Source organism: Ahaetulla prasina, chromosome 2, assembly GCF_028640845.1.
Source record: "Ahaetulla prasina isolate Xishuangbanna chromosome 2, ASM2864084v1, whole genome shotgun sequence".
Taxonomy (NCBI): domain Eukaryota; kingdom Metazoa; phylum Chordata; class Lepidosauria; order Squamata; family Colubridae; genus Ahaetulla; species Ahaetulla prasina.
The window spans coordinates 5,869,170-5,896,534 of record NC_080540.1 but is presented as its reverse complement, the minus strand read 5'-3'; the positions used below and the strand labels follow the sequence as shown (position 1 = coordinate 5,896,534).

General features: G+C 44.2%; 2 protein-coding genes across 2 annotated transcripts; both read left to right on the top strand.

Annotated features, from left to right (window-relative positions):
• The first annotated feature begins 8,899 nt into the window (after window positions 1-8,899).
• Window positions 8,900-11,102, top strand: LOC131192776 (zinc finger protein OZF-like). Its single transcript, XM_058172281.1, has one exon. It carries the CDS (start codon window positions 8,983-8,985, stop codon window positions 10,294-10,296), a length of 1,314 nt encoding a protein of 437 aa, XP_058028264.1. The 5' UTR covers window positions 8,900-8,982; the 3' UTR covers window positions 10,297-11,102.
• A 2,281-nt stretch (window positions 11,103-13,383) lies between these two features.
• Window positions 13,384-22,377, top strand: LOC131189527 (zinc finger protein ZFP2-like). Its single transcript, XM_058165652.1, has 3 exons — window positions 13,384-13,581; window positions 17,385-17,695; window positions 20,694-22,377. The coding sequence occupies exons 1-3, from the start codon at window positions 13,384-13,386 to the stop codon at window positions 22,102-22,104; spliced, it is 1,920 nt and encodes a 639-aa protein (XP_058021635.1). The 3' UTR covers window positions 22,105-22,377.
• Window positions 22,378-27,365: the final 4,988 nt, after the last annotated feature.

Sequence of the window (27,365 nt, the reverse complement as noted above, 5' to 3'; positions counted from 1 at the left end):
AAGCTGACATATGATGTTACAGTATCTGTGAGTTCATCCAGGTCTGCAGAAGTATCTTTAAAAATATTCCAATCAGTGCAGTCAAAACATGCCTGTAGCTTTAATTTTGATTCCTCCATCCAGGTCTTCACTGATTTAATTATTGGTTTTGTGGCTCTATGTCTTTGCCTGTAAGCAGGTACAAGGTGAATCATGCAATGATCAGAGTGTCCTACAGCTGCACGTGGTAAAGACCGATAAGCATCTTTTAGTATTGTGTAGCAATGGTCTAGAGTATTCTTGCCTCTGATGGGACAATTGACATGCTGAAAGTATTTTGGTAGCTCTTTCCTTAAGTTTGCCTTGTTTAGATCTCCCAAAACAATGGCCAGTGAATCAGGGTGTTTGGCTTCAGCCTCCATGATTTGGTCAGCTAGAGTTCATAATGCCTTGTTTACACAGGCTGTGGTGGGACATAAACAGCAATTAGAAGAAATGAGGAAAATTCAATAAATAGGAAGGTTTGCAGTTGATAATTAGTGCCTCTAAATTATTGTCACAGAATTTGTAAATTATTTTAAAATCTTGACACCAGTTTCTGTTAATATATAGGCATAAGCCTCCTCCTTTCTTTTTACCAGATGTTTCTGGAATCCTGTCTGATCGTTCAATCTGAAACCCTGGAATGGTTAACTCTTTTCTAGCATATCTTTCCTTCTAACCAATGATAAAATAAATCCCATATTTTGGTGCTTATCTTCTTATTTCTCTAATTTCAAATGTCAGTTTACTCATCTCTGCATTCCATCATCATCCTAATAATTTCGTCTTGCAAGGTAATTTCTCATTTTCCAATTTTGCAAACACAATAGCTGCTGTAATAATATTCACAAAGATATTTTATATCTGTACTATATATTTCAGGTATAATTCCCACAAAACTTCTGAATAAAGTCTATATGTTTTAATCATTTTCTCAACCATCTGTTATTTTAGTCAATATCTGAATGAGACCAATCACTGTTGTGTCATCTGCGGACTTCAGTAGCTTAACAGATGGATCATTGGAGATGCAGTCATTGGTATACAGAGAGAAGAGAAGTGGGGAGAGCACACGGCCTTGGGGGACCCCTGTGCTAATTGTACAGGTATTTGATGTTATCTTGCTTAGCTTTACCTGCTGCTTCCTGTTTGTTAGGAAGCTTGTGATCCACTTACAAGTCTGTTCCGGTACCTGTAGCTGGTTTAGCTTAGTTAGAAGAATGTCTGGAATGATGGTATTGAATGCTGAACTAAAGTCTTAAAAAGGACCCTTGCATAGGTCTTTGGAGACTCAAGATGTTGTAGGATGTAGTGCAGAGCCATGTTAACAGCATCATCTGTTGATCTATTTGCTCGGTATGCAAACTGCAAGGGGTCTAACAGCGGATCCATGATGGTTTTCAAGTAGGAAAGCACTAGCCTTTCAAAGGTTTTCATGACTACAGATGTTAAAGCAACTGGTCTGTAGTCATTCAGTTCCTTGATGGTGGGCTTCTTCGGCACTGGGATGATGGTAGAGCGTTTGAAGCAAGAAGGAACATAGCACATCTCTAGTGATTTATTGAAAATATGGGTGAAGATGGGGGCCAATTGGTCAGCACAGACTTTTAAGCAAGAAGGAGTTATCTTGTCTGGGCCTGGAACTTTTCCTGGCTTTTGTCTGTGAAATAGGTCCTACACTTCCTTTTCTGTGATCACTAGAGGTTGTGAACCCAATGAAATGGGGTCAGTTGTAGGAGGCTTGGTTGTTGTTGGTGTGTCTGAGATGGGGGTTGTGGAGATAGTTGGCTGTAGTTTCCTTTCAAACCTGCAGTAAAACTCATTCAGGTCATCTGCCAGTTGTTGATTACCTTCAGCTTGGGAAGGAGGTTTGCCATAGCCGGTGATATTTTTAAGAGTTTTCCACATGTTTGCTGGTTCATTTGCTGAAAACTGATTCTTTAGCTTTTCAGATTTGCTTCTTTTTGCTGCTCTGATCTCCCTTGTTAGTGCATTTCTGGCCTGATTTTACAGCATTTTATCACCTTTTCTGTAGGCTTCCTCTTTGGAATGTCGTAGCTGCTTAAGTTTAGGTGTAAACCAAGGTTTGTTGTTACTGTATATTCACAAGTTCCTTGTTGGTACACATAGGTCTTCACAGAAGCTGACATATGATGTTACAGTATCTGTGAGTTCATCCAGGTCTGCAGCGGTATTTTTAAAAATATTCCAATCAGTGCAGTCAAAACATGCCTGTAGCTTTAATTTTGATTCCTCCGTCCAGGTCTTCACTGATTTAATTATTGGTTTTGTGGCTTTAAGTCTTTGCCTGTAAGCAGGTACAAGGTGAATCATGCAATGATCAGAGTGTCCTACAGCTGCACGTGGTAAAGACCGATAAGCATCTTTTAGTGTTGTGTAGCAATGGTCTAGAGTATTCTTGCCTCTGGTGGGACAATTGACATGCTGAAAGTATTTTGGTAGCTCTTTCCTTAAGTTTGCCTTGTTTAGATCTCCCAAAACAATGGCCAGTGAATCAGGGTGTTTGGCTTCAGCCTCCATGATTTGGTCAGCTAGAGTTCATAATGCCTTGTTTACACAGGCTTGTGGTGGGACATAAACAGCAATTAGAAGAAATGAGGAAAATTCACGAGGTGAATAGGAAGGTTTGCAGTTGATAATTAGTGCCTCTAAATTATTGTCACAGAATTTGTAAATTATTTTAAAATCTTGACACCAGTTTCTGTTAATATATAGGCATAAGCCTCCTCCTTTCTTTTTACCAGATGTTTCTGGAATCCTGTCTGATCGTTCAATCTGAAACCCTGGAATGGTTAACTCTTTTCTAGCATATCTTTCCTTCTAACCAATGATAAAATAAATCCCATATTTTGTAATGTTGCTTATCTTCTTGTTCTCTAATTTCAAATGTCAGTTTACTCATCTCTGCACATTCCATCATCATCCTAATAATTTCGTCTTGCAAAGGTAATTTCTCATTTTTCCAATTTTTGCAAACACAATCCTAGCTGCTGTAATAATATTCACAACCAGATATTTTATATCTGTACTATATGTTTCAGGTATAATTCCCAACAAAAAAACTTCTGGCTTATAAAGTCTATATGTTTTTTAATCATTTTCTCCAACCATCTGTGTATTTTAGTCCAATATCTTTTCGCTTCAACGCATGTCCACCACATATGGTAATATGATCCAGGTATCTGATGACACTTCCAACATTTTTCGGATTTGTCCTTGAACATTCTAGATGCCACCTGTAAAACATCGTTCATCAGGTACAACATTTACAACACAATTGATGATCAATATATCAATATAAATCATAAGGATTGCCAGCAACAAGTTATAGTCATACAGTCATAAGTGGAAAGAGATTGGTGATGGGAACTATGAAACGATTAATAGTAGTGCAGATTCAGTAAATAGTCTGACAGTGTTGAGGGAATTATTTGTTTAGCAGAGTGATGGCCTTGGAAAAACTGTTCTGGTGTCTAGTTGTTCTGGTGTGCAGTGCTCTATAGCGTCGTTTTGAGGGTAGGAGTTGAAACAGTTTATGTCCAGGATGCGAGGGATCTGCAAATATTTTCACGGCCCTCTTCTTGATTCGTGCAGGTCCTCAATGGAAGGCAGGTTGGTAGCAATTATTTTTTCTGCAGTTCTAATTATCCTCTGAAGTCTGTGTTTTTCTTGTTGGGTTGCAGAACCGAACCAGACAGTTATAGAGGTGCAAATGACAGACTCAATAATTCCTCTGTAGAATTGGATCAGCAGCTCCTTGGGCAGTTTGAGCTTACTGAGTTGGCGCAGAAAGAACATTCTTTGTTGTCCTTTTTTAATGATGTTTTTGATGTTAGCTGTCCATTTGAGATCTTGCGATATGATAGAACCCAGAAATTTGAAGGTTTCTACTGTTGATACTGTGTTGTCAAGTATTGTGAGAGGTGGAAGTATGGAAGGGGTTTTCCTAAAGTCTACCACCATTTCTACGGTTTTGAGTGTGTTCAGTTCCAGATTGTTTTGGTTGCACCACAAGGCTAGTCGTTCGACCTCTCGTCTATATGCGGATTCATCATTGTCTCGAATGAGACCAATCACTGTTGTGTCATCTGCGAACTCCAGTAGCTTAACAAATGGATCATTGGAGATGCAGTCATTGGTATACAGAGAGAAGAGAAGTGGGGAGAGCACACAGCCTTGGGGGGCCCCTGTGCTAATTGTACAGGTATTTGATGTGATCTTGCTTAGCTTCACCTGCTGCTTCCTGTTTGTTAGGAAGCTTGTGATCCACTTACAAGTCTGTTCCGGTACCTGTAGCTGGTTTAGCTTAGTTAGAAGAATGTCTGGAATGATGGTATTGAATGCTGAACTAAAGTCTACAAAAAGACCTTGCATAGGTCTTTGGAGACTCAAGATGTTGTAGGATGTAGTGCAGAGCCATATTAACAGCATCATCTGTTGATCTATTTGTTCGGTATGCAAATTGCAAGGGGTCTAAGAGCGGATTCGTGATGGTTTTCAGGTAGGAAAGCACTAGCCTTTCAAAGGTTTTCATGACTACAGATGTTAGAGCAACTGGTCTGTAGTCATTCAGTTCCTTGATGGTGGGCTTCTTCTGCACTGGGATGATGGTAGAGCGTTTGAAGCAAGAAGGAACATAGCACATCTCTAGTGATTTATTGAAAATATGGGTGAAGATGGGGGCCAATTGGTCAGCACAGACTTTTAAGCAAGTAGGAGTTATCTTGTCTGACCTGGAGCTTTTCCTGGCTTTTGTCTGTGAAATAGGTCCTGCACTTCCTTTTCTGTGATCACTAGGGGTTGTGAACCCAATGAAATGGGGTCAGTTGTAGGAGGCTTGGCTGTTGTTGGTGTGTCTGAGATGGGGGTTGTGGAGATAGGTGGCTGTAGTTTCCTTTCAAACCTGCAGTAAAACTCATTCAGGTCATCTGCCAGTTGTTGATTACCTTCAGCCTGGGAAGGAGGTTTGCCATAGCCGGTGATATTTTTAAGAGTTTTCCACATGTTTGCTGGTTCATTTGCTGAAAATTGATTCTTTAGCTTTTCAGAGTAGCTTCTTTTTGCTGCTCTTATCTCCCTTGTTAGTGCATTTCTGGCCTGATTGTACAGCATTTTATCACCTTTTCTGTAGGCTTCCTCTTTGGAATGTCGTAGCTGCTTAAGTTTAGGTGTAAACTTAATGATCTTGATTCTGTCCCTCTGTTTATGCAGCCCAGAACTGTGTTGGCTTTTTTAGCAGCTGCTGCACACTGCTGGCTCATATCTAAATGGTTGTCCACTAGGACTCCAAGATCCCTCTCTCAGGTACTACTATTGAGCAAGGTACCACATATCCGGTATCTGTGCATTTTGTTTTTTTGGCCTAAATGTAAAACCTTACTTTTTTTACTATTGAATTTCATTTTGTTAGATAGCGCCCAATGTTCAAGTCTGTCAAGATCTTTCTGTAACTTGAGCCTTCTGGAGTGTTGGCTATTCCTGCCAGCTTGGTGTCATCTGCAAATCTGATGAGTTCCCCATCTATCCCCTCGTCCAAGTCATTGATGAAGATGTTGAAGAGTACCGGGCCTAAAACAGAGCCTTGGGGTACTCCACTGCATACTTCCCTCCATGTGGATGTAGTTCCGTTGAGGACTACACGTTGAGTGCGGTTGGTCAGCCAGTTATGAATCCATCTGGTGGTGGTGCTGTCTAACCCACATTTTTCTACTTTATCTAGTAGTAGGTTATGGTCTACTTTATCAAATGCTTTACTGAAGTCCAAGTAAATTATATAGACAGCATTCCTCTGGTCTACTAATTTTGTCACTTTGTCAAAGAATGCGATAAGATTAGTCTGGCATGATCTGTTTTTGACAAACCCATGTTGGCTATTAGTTATTACTTTGTTTGCTTCTAGGTGTTCGGTGATTTGTTGCTTGATTATCTTTTCCAGAATCTTCCCCGGTATTGAGGTCAGACTTTTCCTTTTTTGAAGATGGGAACTACATCAGCTCTTTTCCAGTCCTCTGGCAGCTCTCCTGTGCTCCAGGATCTTTGAAAGATATAGTTCAGTGGTTCTGAGATCTCATCTGCCAGTTCCTTCAGAACCTTGGGGTGTAATCCATCCGATCCTGGTGATTTGAACTCGTCTAGGGTAGACAGGTGTTCACTTACCATTTTCTTCCCTATTTTAACTTGTGTTTCTAATCTGTTTTTTGTGGTGCTGTTTTTGATAGGTTGGATTGTTTTTTCCTTTTGTGTAAAGACAGATGCAAAATATGAGTTAAGTAGATCTGCTTTCTCCCTGTTGCTTGTCATCTTCTTGCCACTTTCTCCCAGCAATGGGCCAATTGTTTCCTTGACTTTTAACATGTTGGAAGAAGTTTTTTTGTTATTTTTTACTTTTGTCGCTAGCCTTTGTTCATTGTGAGCCTTAGCTTTCCTCACTTCATCTTTACAGGCTCGGGCTATTTGCTGATATTCTGCCTTAGTTATTTGCCCCCTTTCCCCTTTTTATACTTGTCCTTTTTGTCTTTCAATTTGTCAGATAGTTCTTTATGCATCCATGCTGGTTTCTTTTGAGATCTATTATTTTTCTTCCTCATTGGTATTGTGCTAGACTGGGCTTTTATAATCTCTTTTATAATATATGATCGACACATAAATAAAATAAAATAAATAAATAAATAAGGAGTGTCTCTAGATTCCCAGAAAAAAAGAAATCTGGAGGATTTAAAAAAATAACCCTGAGGGTTAGGGTTAGGGATATTTCCATAGAGATATCACTTCAAAGAGTTTAAATTTAATGCAAGGTTTTTGTGGGATTCTTTGGCTTCAGTAAATGAGACCCTCCTTAACTCATCACTTGCCTTTGATCACTTGCCGTGTGGTTAATTCTCTTCGTGGACCTCTTGCTTCACAATCAGGAGGTTGTGAGTTCGATCCTAGGTAGAGGCAGATGTAGGGTCTCCTACTTGGGCAGCACTGGACTAGATGACCTGCAAGGTCCCTTCCCACTCTGTTAATCTGTTAAATGGTATCTCCTCCCCAGCCCTAAGCAGCACAATGTTTTCTTAGCTGTTTTACTTGGGAAGTGGTCTCTTCCCTCTTGATCTCATAGAAATATCCTTTGTGACATCGCTGATGTGCTCAGAAGCTGGGATCAGCCAGACTCCTATTGGCTACTTCAGGAGGGCTGCTGTCATCTTCCTGCCTCTTGTGAGCACCTTCATGAGGACACCTGATTCCCCAGAAGTGGATCCCACTGTAGCACTAGGGAAGAGGTGCACCTAACTGGAGGGGAAACTGAGTTCCCCTCAGAGCTGCTCTTCCTCTGGGTCAGGATCCCCTCCCCTCTTCTCCAGCTCCAGAAACGCCAGGAGCCTTAGAATCAATCAGGGAGGAGATCTCAGGGCGGAAATGGGGGGATCCTTGGTGGTCTCTGAGCTTTGGTGTTTCCCCGGAGACGTCTCATTACCCACGTGCATGTGCAGTTGGAAAAATGGAGTAAATGAACCTTGAAAACGTTTCTTGAGGCTTGTAATGTGCTCTATGCAGACTGACCTCATTGCAATGTGGAGGGGAGAGTTTGGGGGAAAGAAAAGCTTTAAATTAATTGAATTGAGTTCATGTTGTCTTAACCTATAAGAGATCCTTTTTCCTTCAGCTCAATTTAAAAGGGGAACAATGAGATCCTTTGATCTCATGCTAATGTTTAATCTGCTTCTGATCCTAAAGGCTTGGTAGAATCAGGAGAAATCGGTATTTTCCTTGTTTTGCCCTGAGGCGGATGTGATGTGGCCCTTCATGCTGGATGTTTTCCAAATCAAAGGTTTTAAGGAGGTTTTGAGGCTAGTTGCCACCTGATCCTTCCCCTCTGCTTCCCTCCTATTCCCAGAGGGGCTGCCAAGAACCAGAGGGAGGCAGAAGGCTTGGGGTGGGGGGGGGAAGGAAAGGAAGGGCCGTGTCTCCTCCAGATGCTGCTTCAAGGCCAGCCAGCATCCCACTTCCTAGCAAACTCTGCTTGGACACCTTGCCTGAACCTCTTTGGCTGTGGGGTTGGGGAATGGGAGGAGATCAGCCCTTTTCACACATGCTCTTCCCCGTCTGATCTCTCTCACCTTCCTTTGAGTTTTCCTACTCACAACTATCCTTGGCTCCCATTGGACTTCATCCTGCTGGTTTCTTCCATTTTGGCTCATCAAAATCTTCGTTAAATATTGGTTTAGAGCATAAAGATTTGTTTTTTATGGATCCAATTGGGTCGGTTACCAGGATTTTGTCTTCTGAGCTTTTGGTCTTGTGCTGGAGCCATTCTCAGAGAACCTCTCTCCAACAGAGTATGTGCTGTGTGTGTGTGGTCCACATACACAACCACACCACATACAGAATAGCACACACTCTGCTGGAGGGAAATTCCCTGAGGATGGGCTCTAGCACAATTCCAAAAACTCGGAAGACAAAATATCTGATCCCGCTGACCTACCCAGATGGGATCCTGCAACTTCATCCTGGGACACGTATATTCACCTTCATTTGTTTTTTACCTTTATTTGACAAAATGGCATTGCACTGAAAGTTTTTGCCTTGACTTTTGTTTTTTCTATTGGCAGTCCTCGAGTTACGACTACAACTGGGCCGCAAACTCATTTCTTGATGAAAGTGGTCATTACATGAGACATAACATGAATGCTTTGCTCAAGAACTGCAATTCTTCCCTCACTGTTGCGCTTGTTATTAACAATAGCACTTTGACTTAGACACATAGTGGTTTACAGCACTCTCTGAGCAGTTTACAAATGTCAGCATCTTGCTTTCAACAATTTTGTGATTTTCTGTGTTTCTCATTCTTCTTTTTTGTTCCACCAACAGGAAAACAACTGTGATCAAAGATTTACCTTTAAGACAACTAACAAAAGAGAGTAGAAATTCAGCCCAAGGCAGCAGCCAAAGGAAAGCATGAAGCGTGGGAAACTCTTGGCTCCCCCATCAGACAAAAGCAGCCCCCTAAGAACGCCCAAAAGAACCCATGAATGCTCAGAGTGTGGGAAATTCTTTGCTCGCAGATCCTTCCTTTTGACCCACAGGAAGGTCCACGTGGGAAGTGGATCCAGTCAAGGTTTGAAGGGTGAGAAATTTTTCTCTGGGAAAAACAATCTTAGAAGCTTCCCTAGACTAAAACCCTATAAATGTGAGGATTGTGACTTATGCTTTAGTCGAAAGTCAGACCTTCTTACACATCAGAAAATCCACACTGGAGAGAAACCTTATCAATGTCTGGAATGTGGGAAATCTTTCCGTAGAAAAGCCACACTCAGAAGCCACGAGAGAATTCACACAGGGGAGAAACCTTACAAGTGTTGGGAATGTGGGAAGAACTTTTCTCAGAAATCAAATCTTTTGACCCATGAAAAAATTCATGCAGGAATAAAACCTTACAAGTGCTTTGAGTGTGGAAAATATTTCACCCAGAGTTCAAGTCTTCATAGTCATGAGAAAACACACCGAGGAGAGAAAAACGAAAAGTGCCTTGAATGTGGGAAATGTTTTACCCGGAAATCAACACTGGTGCTACATCAGAGACGTCACATTGGAGAGAGACCCTATGAATGCCCAGAATGTGAGAAACGATTTATGTATTCTCGTGAACTTCAAACACACCAGAAGTGGCACAAAGGGGACCTACCCCATAAATGTGGGGAGTGTGGGAAAAGTTTTATTTCACCAACCCAAGTTCAGATTCACCAGAGAATCCATACGGGGGAGAAACCCTACAAATGTGGGGAGTGTGGAAAGTGCTTTTCCCAAAAACAACACCTTGGACGCCATCAAAGGGTCCACACAGGAGAGAAGCCATACAGATGTGTACAATGTGGAAAATCTTTTGCTTCTCATGGAGGCCTTTGGAGCCATCATAGAACCCACACAGGGGAGAAGCCACATCAATGCAACGACTGTGGAAGATTTTATCGTACCTCACCAGCCCTTAGAAGTCATGTGAAAATTCACACAGGGGAAAAAAACTACAAATGTTTAGATTGTGGGAGAACATTTGCTCATTCAGGTTCCCTTAGAAGTCACAGCCGAATCCATACCGGAGAGAAACCCCACAAATGCTCAGAGTGCGATAAATGTTTTTCTCGGAAATATTGTCTTGTGATGCATCAGCGAATCCACACTGGAAAGAAACCCTATAAATGTTTGGAGTGTGGGAAACGTTTTTTCCATCCTTCAACACTTCGTGTGCACACCCGAAGTCACACAGGAGAGTAGCCTCACACGTGCGCGGAGTGTGAGAAACCTTTTCATAGAAAATCAAAGCAAAAAAAGCACGGAAAAGTCTATAGCAGAGATAAATCTCTTCAGCTGTGAAAAACATTGGGATCACTTTTTCAACACATCTTAACGTTTACCAAGAATTTTACACAGTGACAAGTAAAATCCTATAATTATTTGGTGTGAGTAAATGTTTTTTCCTACTGAAGTAACCTCAAATCCCATCAGAGGACACAATGAGGCAAAAGGGTGTAAATGTTGGGAATGAGAATATTTTACTCACAAATCCACATTATAAACTTACCGGAGTAATTACACAAAATAGTTTATAAGTATGTGGGGAGTTGATAAAATGCTTCGCAGACTACAGGACATCCTTGACCTATGACCACAACTTGGAATGGATTTCCGCCTGTCATAAGTTCCTTCAGTCGTAAGTCAAGGAACCAGGTATTTCTCTTAATTTTCACTAGACTTTGTTGATCAATGAGGAGAAGTGAAAATTTAGAAAGGAGAAAATGGGGTGAAGAGCGGAATGAATCTGGTTGGTTATTCAGTGATAAAGTTTTGTTGTTGAATCTGCTGGCTGAGGATGAAGAGGGAAAGTTTCTTTTTCCTTTTATATTTTTGGAAGGAATTTTTTTCATTGTCTTTTTCATAGATTCATACACGAATACTTGTACTAACTTTCTTTCTGCGCATATAATCCTGAATAAAAGTATTTGTTAAAATAATCAAGAGGCCCTTTTTCAGGAGATGGACTGGGTGGCTCAAAACAGACAAGATGGCAGTAGGGGTGAAATCCAGCAGGTTCTGGAGAACTGGTAGCGGAAACTTTGAGCAGTTCTGAGAACTAGCAAATACCACCTCTGGCTGGTCCCAGACTGAGGTGGAAATGGAGATTTTGCAGTATCCTTCCCTTGCTATGCCCACCAAGCGACACCATGCCCACAGAACCGGTAGTAAAAAAATTTGGATTTCACCACTGGATGGCAGTCAGATTGTGCCATCTGTGCAGCCAAAGTAGGTTGGAGGAAGTGGCTCTAGGACCTCCAGTGGATCAGGGGATGGGCTGCGGGGAGGAGGAGGAGGAGAAGGAAGGCCATCAGGGAGTCCAGGGTCCATGATTCCCAGCAGCTGCTAGAGGGTGGAGCCACGGTTTTCAGAGGAGAGCGGGGAAACCTGTTGCAAGAGGCTACCGGAAGATGCCCCCTAGAGGAGAGATGGGGAACTGTGGGTCCCAGCAGGATTCACCCTTGGTGGGGGGCCTGGAGGTGGGAGGAATATGAGGGGACGGGGAGGGCTTCCTGATTGGTCTCCGTCTTTCCAGGGTGGAAAAAGGCAAGCAGAGACTCAACTGGTCCAGCAGTCCCTATAAAGCTCTGGAGGGAACCTTGGATCCTGGTGGGGCCTCTTTGTCCCCCAAAGCGGCAGGAAATACGAGAGAAAGGAAGAGACCCCCAGGAACTCTCTGGGCTGCAAGGAAAATAATATCCATACTTCTCTATCCCTCTTTCTTTGAGGGGGAATCTGGGGAGGGGATCACAATACAGATTCCTACACCCATAATCCTCTGCTCTCCCAGCCCTTCGACCCCCAGCTGCCATGGATACTCCAAAATTTAAGGTTTTTTAAGGCCCCATGGAGTCCAGGCCTTTTTCAAAATGGCAGCTGGACTTTCTTGGTTTTTTTCCCTTGGTTTTTTCTCATCCCAGAAGCTTCTCCAGTTCTGACTGAGTGGTGGAGGATGGAAGGATTGATATTCCTTGCAGTCACTTGGTGCTGAATCAGGGAGCAAAGGGGTCTGGAGCCTTCCTGGGGTTGCTGAAAAGACCCTGTTGTAGACAGGAGGAGGGGGGGGTTCCTTTCCACCCCCCCTCTGTTGTGGGAGGGCTGCTCGTTTTGGCAAAGATTTGGCCCCTCTTTCCATCCAGGGCTCCTCTCTGTCCAGAAGGTGGAGGTGGCTGTCCTCGAAAGAGCCCCCCCATGTCTTTTTAGATGCATCTCCTCCTCATAGGTTTGTCCTCTGGGACACAATACAAATCCTTCCTTTCTCCCCCTCCCAGTCAGTCAGAACTGAAGAAGCTTCTTAGATGAGAAGGGAAATGTTTTCAAGGATTTTTTTTTTCCTTTTGGGGGAAAAATGCACCTTTGCGAAGTGAAGACAGGGTTTGGGGGCTCTTCGGACTTAGTCTGGGGGGAGGAAGCCTCTAGCAGTGGCTGGTCCGGAACCTTTTTTAGAAGTTAGCCAAGGTGGGGGGGAGGCAGAGAGTGCCTGGAGGGCTGGGGTCCCCGGAAACCCCTCTGCAGCCCCGTTTTTTGGGAGGGCTGTATCTTATCACACATCAGCTACCTGTTCTGTTTCCCTCCCCCCAATACTCCCAGCAAAGAGTCAGTCAGAGGCCTCCTTTTCTAATTTATTTACATAGATTAGATGTCCGGGCCACGTCTACCCACGGGCCTGCCAAGTTTCTGGAGATAACGAGGAATTTATAGATAAGGCCAGAATTACTCACGAATATACTCTTCCCTCCATTGATACAGTTTGCCGGCGCCAATTCATTGCTTTGTCCAAGACAAAAAACCAGGAAGTCCCGCCTCCTATTTATAGTCTCTGCAGATGTCACTGCATGACAATTATGACTTGGCTTTCCCCCAACACTCCTTCTGCTGCGCACGCTGATCACGCCTGCGCAGCCTTGCATCACTCCAAAACTGTTCTTGGGGTGTTGCCAAACCAGAAGAAGGCTCCAGGGAATCAGGTCTTGCCGGCCCCTCCTCCTCCCTTTGAGTGGGTGCCAGGGAGGGAAAGGGCTCAAGAGAAACAGGGCTTGCCAGGTCTTCTCCCTCACTGTCTGAATCATCCGAGTCCAGGAGTCCGGGTCCAGGAACCTGGGTCACAACACTACCTTTCCTTGACCCCCCCCCACCTCCACTTCTAGGGAAGGGAAATTGGGGGAGAGAGGGGGCGGAGACCATGTGGAGATCAAGGCTCTTGCAGGTTCCCACCTTCTCTTGCCCTCCACCCCATTTCCCACTACTGAAGTACCAGCCCTTTTCTCCCTCCTCCTTCCCCCAGAAGCAATGAGGGCCCCTCCCAGCTCCGCTCCTGCCCCAGGCAAGCCCCCTCCTTACCAGAGGTCCTCTGTCCCCCTTCGCTCCAGGGATCTGGCCAGCACCCCCACCAGCAGCATCAGGGGGATCCCTGTTGAGCCCATGGATGCTGCCCCACAAAGAGAGAGGAGAAAGACGCGGATGCTCCCAGCCCCAGAGACCGCATCTGTGGGTCTGTATTGAGGGGAGGGAGCGTTCTCCTTGAACTTCGGAATTGGGAATACCCAAAATCAAGGCAACAGTCGGGCCACTAAAGAGAGAAGACGGCAAAGAAGAAACAGGCAGCAGAGAGAAAGCAGAGCTGCTGAACTCAATGCTGCCGAATCCATGGTGGCGAAAAAAAACGAGGTAAATGTTCAGATTGGGAGAAAAGCCCCACCCACCCTTCAGCATTTGGCAGCCACACCCGAAATCGCACAGGAAAGTGCCTTCACAAGTGTGCAGACTGAGAGAAACCTTATCATCGTAAATGAAAGCTAAAAATGCATCAGAAAGTGCATAGCAGAGATAAATCTCTTCAGTCGTGAACAATGCAGCCGTCATTATTTTCAAAAGTCGCATCTTAAATGTTCACCAGGAACTTCGCACAATGACAGAAAGGAAATTCTACAATTGTTTGCTTTGGGGAAAATGTTAAATACAATCTGAGACTCCAGAATCATACAAAACTGCATAGATGTTGGGAATGTCAGGAGGTTTGGCTCACAAAGCAGCAGCACTAGAAACTTGGCAGAATGAAAAAGAAAAGAAAATTTTTTTACGGGAGTGGAGATCATTTTTGGCAGAGCACAGCTGGTCCCCCACTTATAATCACAGTTAGAAACGGATTCCTGGTAACAGATTTATACAGTTGTACTTTCTGGCAGCCATATGACTGAATCACATTTTATGACATTTTTTTGTGGTCAGTAAACAAAAAGGAATCCAAAGTATAAAGCAAATCTGGTCGCAAAAGCCAGCCGGTTGCCAAGTGCTCATAATGTGGTCACATAACGTGTGTACGGTAGGGGGGACAACATTTTACTATGGCCAGATTTGTTTTATGTTTGCCGTAAATTGAGGACTGTTTGTAATGAAATCTTGATAAGCCTTGGAGCATTTGCGAAAGGGGATCATTGTATAAATACTTGGAACATTGCAAAATACTGACTTCACTGAGACCTCTGGAGACCCCAAAGGATGCACAAAAAAAAGAAATTGTGCGTTTGGTGTATGGGAAATATTTTTCTAGAACGTCTACCTGGGTCTGAAGGTTAAAATGACCTCCAGAAACCCTCCAGGTGCTCAGATGGCTGGAGACTCTTTTTTTTTTTAAAGTTTTTTATTTTTAACACATTAAAACAAGACACAAACATACAACATTTATATACATATCACTTTTTTTTTATCGGCACATTCGAAATGGTCCTTTCTTACGATTTACACGTATTTTAACTTTGTCTTAATCTGCTTTTACTATCTGTCTTCCTTTATTTCATCTTCATTTTACCTTGATCTTCATCATTTCATCTCTTCTTTATTCCCCTTTCTCAATTTTCCTATTTTCCAACCATTCATACCACCTACACCACACTTTGTAATATTATGTTTCCTCTTTCTCCTTGAGTTCTTTTGTTAGTTTATCCATCTCTGTGCATTCTAAACCTTTTTTAATTAATTAAGTCTTCTTCTGTTAATGGGTTCTCCTTCCAATTTTGTGCATAGACTATGCGGGCTGCTGTTAGTATGTGTAATGTTAAATACTGTATTTCCTTTGTGTAATTTCCTATGGGAATCCCTAGTAAAAATTGCTGTGGCTGGAGACTCTTTCTGCGTGACAAACCACATCAGAGCTTTGTGTGTGGAAAATCTGTTGCTTGAAATGAGACATTTGTGAGTCCCCTCAGAGAAAGTCCCTAGAAATCTTTCTGGCATAGAAAAGGTTTTATCCTGAAATCTTTTCAATATAACACAAAAGCAAGTCATATTTGGGGTAAAATGAGAAAAAAGCTCCCTGGCCTATTGATATTAAAGAAAGCTTGTCATCTTTTTAATTTGACCTGTCAGAAATGGTGTAGCATCTCCTGCTTGGGGGGGGGAGGTGTTGGGGTTCGACTAGATGACCTACAAGGTCCCTTCCAACTCTATTAACCTGTTAATTTAGAATGTATTTCAATTCCTTTATGGTTATTCTTGTTATTCTCTTACTGTGATATTTCATCAGTATTCATATACCATGTTACATTAAATGTTCTTACTTATTTCTTTCAATCTGAAACCAATTATTCAATTTTTCATAGAGATATCACTTCAAAGAGTTTAAATTTAATGCAAGGTTTTTGTGGGATTCATTGGCTTCAGTAAATGAGACCCACCTTAACTCATCAACACTTGCCCCGTGGTTAATTCTCTCCGTGGAGCTCTTGTCTCACAATCAGGAGGTTGTGAGTTCGATCCTAGGTAGAGGCCGATGTAGGATCTCCTCAATGGTGGGATTCAAGTAATTTAACAACCGGTTCTCTGCCCTAATGATTTCTTCCAACAACCAGTTTTCCAAACTGCTCAGAAAGTTAACAACAGATTCTCCCGAAGTGGTGAGAACTGGCTGAATCCCAACACTGGATCTCCTTCTTGGGCAGGGGGTTGGAATAGATGACCTGCAAGGTCCCTTCCAACTCTGTTAATCTGTTAAATGGCATCTCCTCCCCAGCTCTAAGCAGCATAATCTTTTCCTAGCTGTTTTACTTGGGAAGTGGTCTCTTCCCTCTTGATCTCCACTTACCTTCGCCCATTGGCGCTGGATCCCTCAAGAGAGGCTTCTGATTTGAATTCCGGGAGCTGAAGTCTCCCCATCATAAAAGATGACAATTCCCAATCAACACCAAGGACATTCTATTCTATTCTATTCTATTCTATTCTATTCTATTCTATTCTATTCTATTCTATTCTATTCTATTCTATATGGCCTAAAAGCCCTGCATTAGAAAGCCTGAGGCTATGGGTTCCTGCTTTGGCCATGAAAGCCAGCTTGGGTGACCTTGGGCCAATCACTCTCTCAGCCTAGGCCGCCTCACAGGGTGGTTGTGAGGCAAATAGGTAAAGGAAGATGTGTGGGATAGGTAATTTGAAAAAAATAATAAAGGCGGATATCAATAAATAAAAATAAAAAATCCTCTCCATTTCACAGTAGCTTGGCTGCCTTGTTTCCCTCTTGGGTTGGGTTGCCTCCATGGGAAGAAGGAGGAGATCTGGGTTCCTCCCCCAAACATTCCTCCTTCCTGTCTTGGCGTCTCTGGGTATTAGGAAATTTATTGTTTATATTGTTTCCTTCATTATATCAAATTGATATAGTTGATGCATATTTTTTTTACATATATATACACACACACACACACACACATATATATGTATGTAGGTCTTTGGTTATTCGGGTTTTCTCCCGCGTAAAATTGGAAGTGTCTTGGCGACGTTTCGACGAAGTCTCATTCGTCATCTTCAGGCTTCAGCTTCATGCTTCTGGGAGCAATGTATGATTGCAGCTGTTTCCTCCTTTCTTCCTGCTGCAATCACACATTGCTCCCAGAAGCACGAAGCTGAAGCCTGAAGATGACGAATGCGGCGTCATCAGTCAATTACGAGTGAAACCCGAATAACCAAAGATCTACATACCAAGATACGTTGTTTTATCTATGACAATTGTTTGTGTATACTGTTGTAACAAAAAGAAATTTTAAAAAAATCACGCTTCCAGCCTGCAGAGAGGGACACTCTTCCCATGGGCAGAGGAACCCTCCACACCGACGCCCATCGGAGAAACAGAGGAGGTTTCTGAGCACGTGGTCCTGGCTGGGAGGGGAGAATAGAGGGGAGGGGGAGGGCAAAGAAGAGGGGGCGGGAAAGGGGCGGAGCTTCAAACGGAGCCGAAAAGAGGGCAGAAGCCCCACCCCCCCGCCTCTCCCCTCCCACTTTCTGGATCTCCGCTTCTTTCCCAGATTCCCTCTTCGGCCGGAGATCCCTCGGGAGAATCTTCTGGCTTCCGCTCGGAGCAGGAGGGGCCGCTCTCCCTCCGGCCTCCAAGCCACCCCTCCTCCCAGGAGATCCTCTCTCCACCAGGAGGAAGGGAGCTGCGGATCCCGCTCTTCAGTTTCTGGATTTTCCTCGGGGAAATCCAGCTGGCGTTGCCTGCAGGGATCGGATCCCTCCCTTCCCTCCAAGGGGGCAAAGGGGGCTCCGTCCAGGGGCTGGATCAACCCCCTCCTCGCCTGGCCGAGGCTCTCCGGGTGGATTCGGGGAGGAGCTTTGGGTAAATTGCTTCAGAAGGTCTCTCTGTGGTCCGTAAGAGATCGAAGCCTCTGAGCATCCATATCCTGCACGTGCAGTTGGGAAAATGGAGTAAACGAACCTTGAAAACGTTTCTTGAGGCTTGTAATGTGCTCTCTTTATGCAGACTGACATCACTGCAATGGGGAGGGGAAGAGTTTGGGGGAAAGAAAAGCTTTAAATTAATTGAATTGAGTTCATCTTGTCTTAACTCACAAGAGATCCTTTTTCCTTCAGCTCAATTTAAAAGGGGAAGAATGAGATCCTTTGATCTTATGCCAATGTTTAATCTGCTTCTGATCCTAAAGGCTTGGTAGAATCAGGAGAAATCGGTATTTTCCTTGTTTTGCCCTGAGGCGGATGTGATGTGGCTCTTCATGCTGGATGTTTTCCAAATCAAAGGTTTTAAGGAGGTTTGAGGCTGGTTGCCACCTGATGCTTCCCTACTATTCCCTGAGGGGCTGCCAAGAACCAGGGGGAGGCAGAAGGCTTGGGGTGGGGTGGGGGGGGAGGAAAGGAAGGACCCTATCTCCTCCAGATGTTGCTTCAAGCATCCCACTTCCTAGCAAACTCTGCTTGGACACCTTGCCTGAACCTCTTTGGCTGTGGGGTTGGGGAATGGGAGGAGATCAGCCCTTTTCACACATGCTCTTCCCCATCTGATCTCTCTCACCTTCCTTTGAGTTTTCCTACTCACAACTATGCCTTGGCTCCCTTTGGACTTCATCCTGCTGGTTTCTTCCATTTTGGCTCATCAAAATCTTCATTAAATCTTGATGAAGGTATCTTTTCTTTTATGTACACTGAGAGCATATGCACCAAGACAAATTCCTGGTGTGTCCAATCACACTTGGCCAATAAAATTCTATTCTATTCTATTCTATTCTATTCTATTCTATTCTATTCTAAAGATTTGTTTTTTATGGATCCAATTTGAATTGGTTACCAGGATTTTGTCTTCTGAGCTTTAGGTCTTGTGCTGGAGCCTGCACAATGTGTGCTGTTGTGTGTGTGGTCCACATAAGTAGTGGGTTGCTACCGGTTCTCCCCAGTTCGCAAGAACCAGTAGTAAACATTTTGAGTAGTTCGGAGAACCAGTAGTAAAAATTCTGCCTGGCCCCACCCCCAATATATTGCTACCTCCCGACTCCTAGCTGATCAGCTAGAAGGAAAAAATCAAGACTCACTTGTTGAAGAAGAGGGGGGGAAAAATCAAGACACTGTCCCTTTAAATTGAGAAGCCAAGAAGCCTCCCAACTGATCGGCTCACTTCTCAGCCAGGAGATCGCTTGGCAAAGAAGGTGGGGGGAAAAACGCTGTTGTTTTAAATTGACAGAATGGCTAGAAGCTCCTTTCTCGGTCAGCTGAACAACAAATTGGATAAGAGGAGGAATTCTTATATGGTTCAATGTTTTTGAAGTTTTGGGGTTTGTGCAACATGGGCTTTGTGTTTCTAAAAAGGTTTGGGCGATTTCCATTGTGAAGTATCCTGTCTTGAATGAGTTTTCTGCCTGCTTGTAAATGGAGCCGAACTTCCGGCTTCCACTTTCTATGATCTCTGCTTACGAAGTTTCCTTTATGCAGCTGGCAGGAATGTGGAATTCCAGGCAGGTTCCTTGCTAGCAGCTTGATTATTCCTTAATTATCTGGGATTTTTATTTGGGAAATGAAGAGGGGAGAATTTGATTCCTTCCCAGAACAGATTAGTGGGATGGGGAGGAAATGGGGATTTTAAAGTAACCTTCCTCTGGAGTGGGGAGGGAATGGGGTTTTAGGCTTGCTGTCAAACGTCAGCCATAATACTAATGATTGTTTTGAATAATATGCAGGTTGCATTACATGAATGGCTATTTTATATGTGAAATTATGACTGAAACCTATATAGGTTCACACTGTCAGGAAGTTTGTCCTTAGTTTTAGGTTGCTTCTCTCTTTGTTGAGTTTCCATCCATTGCTTCTTGTTTTGCCTTCTGGTGCTTTGGAAAATACTTCTCCCCCCACTTCTTTCTAGCAGCCCCTTCAAAGACTGTTGCCTATCACACTCTGGGGCAAAGCATTTGAGCCATTTCCTCCTTTCAGTGGTCCATGAAAGTGCATCTATAGCAGAGGTCTCCAACCTTGGCCACTTTAAGACTTTAAGACAGCAAAGCTGGCTGAGGAATTCTGGGAGTTGGTCCACAAGTCTTAAAGTGGCCAAGTTTGGAGACCCCTGATCTATAGTATGTAGATAATAAAGTTAAAAAAAGGTGAACAACATTTTTACAGAACTATAGATACGTTGAGGCTGGGTGTGACAATGAATGGCTGGGAGGGGAGGGGCCAGGCGTGGTACTCCTTGACATGAGAGACATTGAGTTGGCCACGCCTACCCAGTCACATGACCATCCAGCCATGCCCACAAAATAAGCCACGCCCACAGAACCGGTAGTAAAAAAATTTAGAACCCACCCCCGGTCCACATACACAACCATACCACACACAGAATAGCACACACTCTGCTAGAGAGAGGCTCCCTCAGGATGCGCTCCAGCACGAGTCTGAAAGGTAGGAAGACAAAACCTCTGATCTTGTTAACTGACTCAGATTGGATCCTGCAACTTCATTCTGGGACACGTATATTCACTTTCATTTGTGTTTTATCTTTATTTGACAAAACGGCAATGCAGTGAATATTTTTGCCTTGACTTTTGTGTTTCCTATAGGCAGTGCTCAACTTATGACTAAAACTAGACTGCCATCTCACTTGTTGAGCAAAGCGGTCATTATGTGAGACATTACATGAATGCATTGCTCAAGAACTGCAGTTCTGCCCTCACTGTTGCGCTTGTTATTAACAATAGCACTTTGACTTAGACACATTGTGGTTTACAGCACTCTCTGAGCAGTTTACAAATGTCAGCATCTTGCTTTCAACAATTTTGTGATTTTCTGTGTTTTTCAAAAGGAAATAATGTTCTCATTTTTCTTTTTTGTTCCACCAGCAGGAAAACAACTGTGACCAAAGATTTACTGGCAAGTCAGCTGTCAACCTATAGTAGAAATTCAGCCCAAAGGCAGCAGCCAAAGGAAAACATGAAGCGTGGGAAACTCTTGGGTCCCCCATCAGACAAAAGCAGCCCTCCAAGAACGCCCAAAAGAACCCATGAATGCTTAGTGTGTGAGAAATCCTTTGCTCGCAGGTCCCTCCTTTTGGCCCACAGGAAGGTCCATGTGGGAAGTGGATCCAGTCAAGGTTTGGAGGGTGAGAAATCTTTCTCTGGGAAAAACTCCAAAGATCTCAGAAGTCCCCCAACACAAAATCCCTGTAAATGTGAGGAATGTGGCTTATGCTTTGGTCAAAAGTCAGACCTTCTTAGACATCAGAAAATCCACACTGGAGAGAAACCTTATCAATGTCTGGAATGTGGGAAATTTTTCCGTAGAAAATACAGTCTAAGAATCCACGAGAGAATTCACACAGGGGAGAAACCTTACAAGTGTTGGGAATGTGGGAAGAGCTTTTCTCGGAAATCAAATCTTTCGACTCATGAGAAGATTCATGCTGGAATCAAATCTTACAAGTGCTTTGAGTGTGGAAAATGTTTCACCCTGAGTTCAGGTCTTCGGAGTCATGAGAAAACACACAGAAGGGAGAAAAATGAAAAGTGCCTTGAATGTGGGAAATGTTTTACCCAGAAATATATACTGGTGCGACATCAGAGAATTCACACTGGAGAGAGACCCTATGAATGCCCAGTATGTGAGAAACAATTTATGTATTCTCATGAACTTCAAACACACCAGAAGTGGCACAAAGGGGACCTACCCCATAAATGTGGGGAGTGTGGGAAAAGTTTTATTTCACCATCCCACCTCCAGGTTCATCAGAGAATCCACACGGGGGAGAAACCCTACAAATGTGGGGAGTGTGGGAAATGCTTTTCCCAAAAATACCAACTTCGAAGACATCAAAGGTTCCACACAGGAGAGAAGCCATACAGATGTGTAGAATGTGGAAAATTCTTTGTAGACAAACGAGGCCTTTGGTGTCATCATAAAACTCACACAGGGGAGAAGCCACATCAATGCTATGAATGTGGAAGATTTTATCGTACCTCATCAGCCCTTAGAAGTCATGTGAAAATTCACACAGGGGAAAAAAACTATAAATGTTTAGATTGTGGGAGAACATTTGCTGATTCATCTCACCTTAGACGTCACAGCCGAATCCATACAGGAGAGAAACCCCACAAATGCTCAGAGTGCGATAAATGTTTTTTACAGAAATATTCTCTTGTGATGCATCAGCGAATCCACACTGGAGAGAAACCCTATAAATGTTTGGAGTGTGGGAAATGTTTTGCCCAACCTTCAGCACTTCGCATGCACACCCGAATTCACACAAGACAATAGCCCCACAAGTGCACAGAGTGTGAAAAACTTTTTCATAGTAAATCAAAGCTAAGGTAAATCTCTTCAGCTGTGAACAACCTTGGGAGCACTTTTTTTCAACAGTCACATCTTAATGTTTATCAGGAACTTCACAGAGTAACAGAAGTAATGATGATAAATGTTGAAGATGATGACACAAAAATGTTGTACCCAGATGATATACAAATTGATCAGTGATGTACAAGAATGATAAAAGAGATGTAGTCATAAAATAAAAAAGAATTTGAAATGAAGATGTATGTTATGTTATGTTATGTTATGTTATGTTATGTTATGTTATGTTATGTTATGTTATGTTATGTTATGTTATGTTATGTTATGTTATGTTATGTTATGTTATGTTATGTTATGTTAAATAGAAAATTGGGGCTGCCCGAATACCATTCTAGATTGAATTGATAATGGAAACAAGGGAGTGGAAAAGGAGAGAGGAGAAGGGAGGAAAGGAGAGGAAGAAAAGGCAGGAGAAAGAAGAGTAGGAGAGAGGGTTAGAAAGGGAAGAAGAGAGGAGTTGTGGAAGGGGAGAGGGAGTAGGAAAGGAAAGGAGAGGAGGAACAAAGAAAGTAGAAAGAGACACAAGAAGGAAGGGAAGGGAAGAAGAAGAAGAAGAAGAAGAAGAAGAAGAAGAAGAAGAAGAAGAAGAAGAAGAAGAAGAAGAAGAAGAAGAAGAAGAAGAAGAAGAAGAAGAAGAAGAAGAAAGGTTGTAGTAAAATAAAGGAGAGGAAATGGTAAAAGAGCAGCCCTGAACAATTAAAAATGAAAGTTAAAGGATAAGATGAATGATGGCTAAGAGACTACATTTAAATATGTTTATGCCAAATAAAAATAAAAACTTTTTATAAAAAAAAAGGTTGGAGCTTTTTTCAACAGTCACATCTTAACGTTACCAGGAACTTCACACAGTGACAAGTAAAATCCTACAATTATTTGGTGTGAGTAAATGTTTTTCCTATGGAAGAACCTCAAATAACATCAGAGAGTACACAATGAGACAAAAGGATGTGTTGTGACCCAGGTTCCTGAACCCGGACTCCTGGACTCGGATGATTCAGAAAGTGAAGGAGAAGACCTGGCAAGCCCTGCTTCTCTTGAGCCCTTTCCCTCCCTGGCACCCACTCAAAGGGAGGAGGAGGGGCCGGCAAGGCCTGATTCCCTGGAGCCTTCTTCTGATTTGGCAACGCCCCAAGAACAGTTTTGGAGTGATGCAAGACTGCGCAGGCGTGATCGGCGCGCGCAGCAGAAGCAGAGTTGGGATAAAGCCAAGTCATAATTGTCATGCAGTGACATCTGCAGAGACTATAAATAGGAGGCGGGACTTCCTGTTTTTTTGTCTTGGACAAAGCAATGAATTTGCGCAGGCAAACTGTATCAATGGAGGGAAGAATATATTCATGAGTAATTCTGGCCTTATCTGTAATTTCCTTGTTATCTCCAGAAACTTGGCAGGCCCGTGGGTAGACGTGGCCAGGACATTTATATATATGTAAATAAATCAGAAAAGGAGGCCTCTGACTGACTCTTTGCTGGGAGTATTGGGGGAAGGGAAACAGAACATATTGGGAGTGTGAGAATATGTTGCTCGCAAAGCCGCATTTTAAACTTTCTGGAGTCATTACACAAAACAGTTATAAGTATGTGGGGAGTTGATAAAATGTTCCGCCGAGTACAGGACGTCCTTGACCTATGACCACAACTTGGAATGGATTTTCGCCTGTCATAAGTCCCTTCAGTCGTAAGTCAAGGAACCAGGTATTTCTGTTAATTTTTACTAGATTTTGTTGATCAATGAGACGTGAAAATTTAGAGAGGGGAAAATGGGGTGAAGGATGGAATGAATCTGGTGGTTTATTTAGTGCTAAAAGTTTAGTTGTTGAATCTGCTGGCTGAGGATGAAGAGGGAAAGTTTCTTTTTCCTATTACCTTCTTTTTTTCATTGTCTTTTTCATATATTCACACAGAGATATTGGTACTAACTTTCTTTCTGTGCATATAATGCTGAATAAGAGTATTTTTTTAAAATAACCAAAAGGGCCTTTTTCAGATGGACTGGGTTGCTCAAAACAGACAAGATGGCAGTTGGATTGTGCCATACGGTGCAGCTCTCGCACCTCCCCTAGATCAGGGAATGGGCTGCAGGGAGGAGGAGGAGGAGGAAGGCCTTCAGGGAGTCCAGGGCCCATAGTTCCCAGCAGCTACTAGAGGAGGGAGCCAGAGGAGGGGCGGAAAACCTGACCCAAGAGGCTACCGGAAGATGCCCCTTAGAGGAGAGATGGAGAATTGTCAGTTCCACTCTTGGGGGGCCTGGAGGGGGGAGGAAAATGAGGGGAAGGGGAGGCGCTTCCTGATGGGCCTCCTCCATCTTCCCAGGCTGGAAAAAGGCAGGCAGATACTCAACTGGTCCAGCAGTCCCCCTAAAGCTCTGGAGGGAACCTTGGATCCCATTGGGGCCTTTTTGCCCCCCAAAGCGGCAGAAAATACGAGAGAAGGGAAGAGACCCCCAGGAACTATCTGGGCTGCAAGGAAAGTAAGAGCCATACATCTCTATCCCTCTTTCTTTGAGTGGGGGAATCTGGGGAGGGGATCACAATAACGATTCCTACACCCATAATCCTCTGCTCTCCCAGCCCTTAAACCCCCACCTGCCCTGGATACTCCGAAATTTTCTTCCCCCCCAATCTTCATCCCCACTGTCTTTGAATGGTTTTCAAGGCCTCTTTCCTGTCCCACTTCCAAATTGGCCCCCCTGTAGCCCCCCAAGATCATCTCAAAGGGAGGGCCCCCCAGCACATTTTACTAAAGGGAGATTTTGGAAGAGCAACTCAACCCCCCCCACCCCGAAATTGGACTTTCTTGGTTTTTTTCCCTTGAAAACATTTCCCTTCTCACCCCAGAAGCTTCTCCAGTTCTGACTTGAGTGGTGGAGGATGGAAGGATTGATATTCCTTGCAGTCACTTGGTGCGCAATCAGGGAGCAAAGGGGTCTGGAGCCTTCCTGGGGCTGCTGAAAGGACCCTGTTGTAGACAGGAGGTGGGGGGGTCCTTTCCACCCCCCTCAGTTGTGGGAGGGCTGCTCATTTTGGCAAAGATGGCCGCTTTGGCCCTTCTTTCCATCCAGGGCTCCTCTCTGTCCAGAAGGTGGAGGTGGCTGTCCTTGAAAGAGCCCCCCCATGTCTTTTTAGATGCAGATGGACATCTCCTCCTCATGGGTTTGTCCTCTGGGACACAATACAAATCCTTCCTTTCTCCCCCTCCCAGTCAGCCAAAACTGAAGAAGCTTCTTAGATGAGAAGGGAAATATTTTCAAGGATTTGTTTTTTCCTTTTGGGAGAAAAATGCACCTTTTGAAATTGAAGCCAGAGTTTTGGGGCTCCTTCCGACTCAGTCTGGGGGGAAGGAAGCCCCCAGCAGTGGCTGGTCCAGAGCCTTATTTAGAATTTAGCCAAGTGGGGGGAGGCGGAGAGTGCCTGGAGGACTGGGGTCCCCGGAAACCCCTCTGCAGCCCCGTTTTTTGGGAGAGCTGTATCTTATCACACATCAGCTACCTTTCTTTGCCGAAGGGAAATTGGGGGAGAGGGGGCAGAGACCATGTGGAGATCAAGGCTCTTGCAGGTTCCCACCTTCTCTTGCCCTCCACCCCATTTCCCACTACTGAAGTACCAGCCCTTTTCTCCCTCCTCCTTCCCCCAGAAGCAATGAGGGCCCCTCCCAGCTCCGCTCCTGCCCCAGGCAAGCCCCCTCCTTACCAGAGGTCCTCTGTCCCCCTTCCGCTCCAGGGATCTGGCCAGCACCCCCACCAGCAGCATCAGGGGGATCCCTGCTGAGCCCATGGATGCCGCCCCACAAAGAGAGAGGAGAAAGACACAGATGCTCCCAGCCCCAGAGGCCCCATCGGTGGGTCTGTATTGGGGGGAGGGAGCGTTCTCCTTGAACTTCGGAATTGGGAATACCCAAAATCAAGGCAACAGTCGGGCCACTAAAGAGAGAAGACAGCAAAGAAGAAACAGGCAGCAGAGAGAAAGCAGAGCTGCTGAACTCAATGCTGCTGAATCCACGGTGGTGAAAAAAACGATGTAAATGTTCAGATTGGGAGAAAAGCTCCACCCACCCTTCAGCATTTGGCAGCCACACCCGAAATCGCACAGGAAAGTGCCTATAAGAGTGTAAAGGACCCCTCCATTTCCACCCTGAGCTCTTCTCCCTGATTGATTCTAAGGCTCCTGGCATTTCTGGAGCTGGAGAAGAGGGGAGGGGAGCCTGACCCAGAGGAAGAGCAGCTCCCAGGATAACTCAGTTTCCTCTCCAGTTAGGTGCACCTCTTCCCTGGTGCTACAGTGGGATCCACTTCTGGGGATCCAGGTGTCCTCATCAAGGGGCTCACAAGGAGCAGGAAGATGACAGCAGCCCTCCTGAAGTAGCCAATAGGAGTCCGGCTGATCCCAGCTTCTGAGTACCTCAGGAACGATGTCACAAAGGACATTTCTATGGGATCAAGAGGGAAGAGACCACTTCCCAAGTAAAACAGCTAGGAAAACATTGTGCTGCTTAGGGCTGGGGAGGAGATACCATTTAAAGGATTAACAGAGTGGGAAGGGACCTTGCAGGTCATCTAGTCCAACCCCCTGCCGAAGCAGGAGACCTTACATCTGCCTCTACCTAGGATCGAACTCACAACCTCCTGATTGTGAGGCAAAGAGCTCCACGGAGAGAATTAACCACGGTTAAAGGCAAGTGATGAGTTAAGGTGGGTCTCATTTACTGAAGCCAAAGAGTCTCTGAGCTTCGGTGTTTCCCCAGAGACGTCTCATTACCCAAACTAGTAACATCATCAAGGCAGCAACCAATCACCAAGCTCAAGGAGCCCCAAGAACACCTCAACTCTTATGGGGCCTTTTTGCTCAACTCTTTCAGGCAGTGGTGAAATGTAACAATTTTTGCTACTGGTTCTGTGAGCTTGGCTTGGTGGGTGTGGCTTGGTGCTGGGTCTTGTGACTGGGTGGGCATGGCCAACATTTTTTTAAAAAAGCTTTTTAAAGCATTTTTACTACCTATTCTCCTGAACACAAACACACAATCACAGAAACACACAAAGGGTTTCAGAACAGGTAGTCCTAGCTGAAAGCAGGAGGGAGAAGGGGTGGGGCCTCAAGGAGTAGGTGGAGCCCGAGATGAAGCTAGAAGCCGCACCCCCCTCGCTCCCCTCTCACTGGCTGGGTCTCCACTCC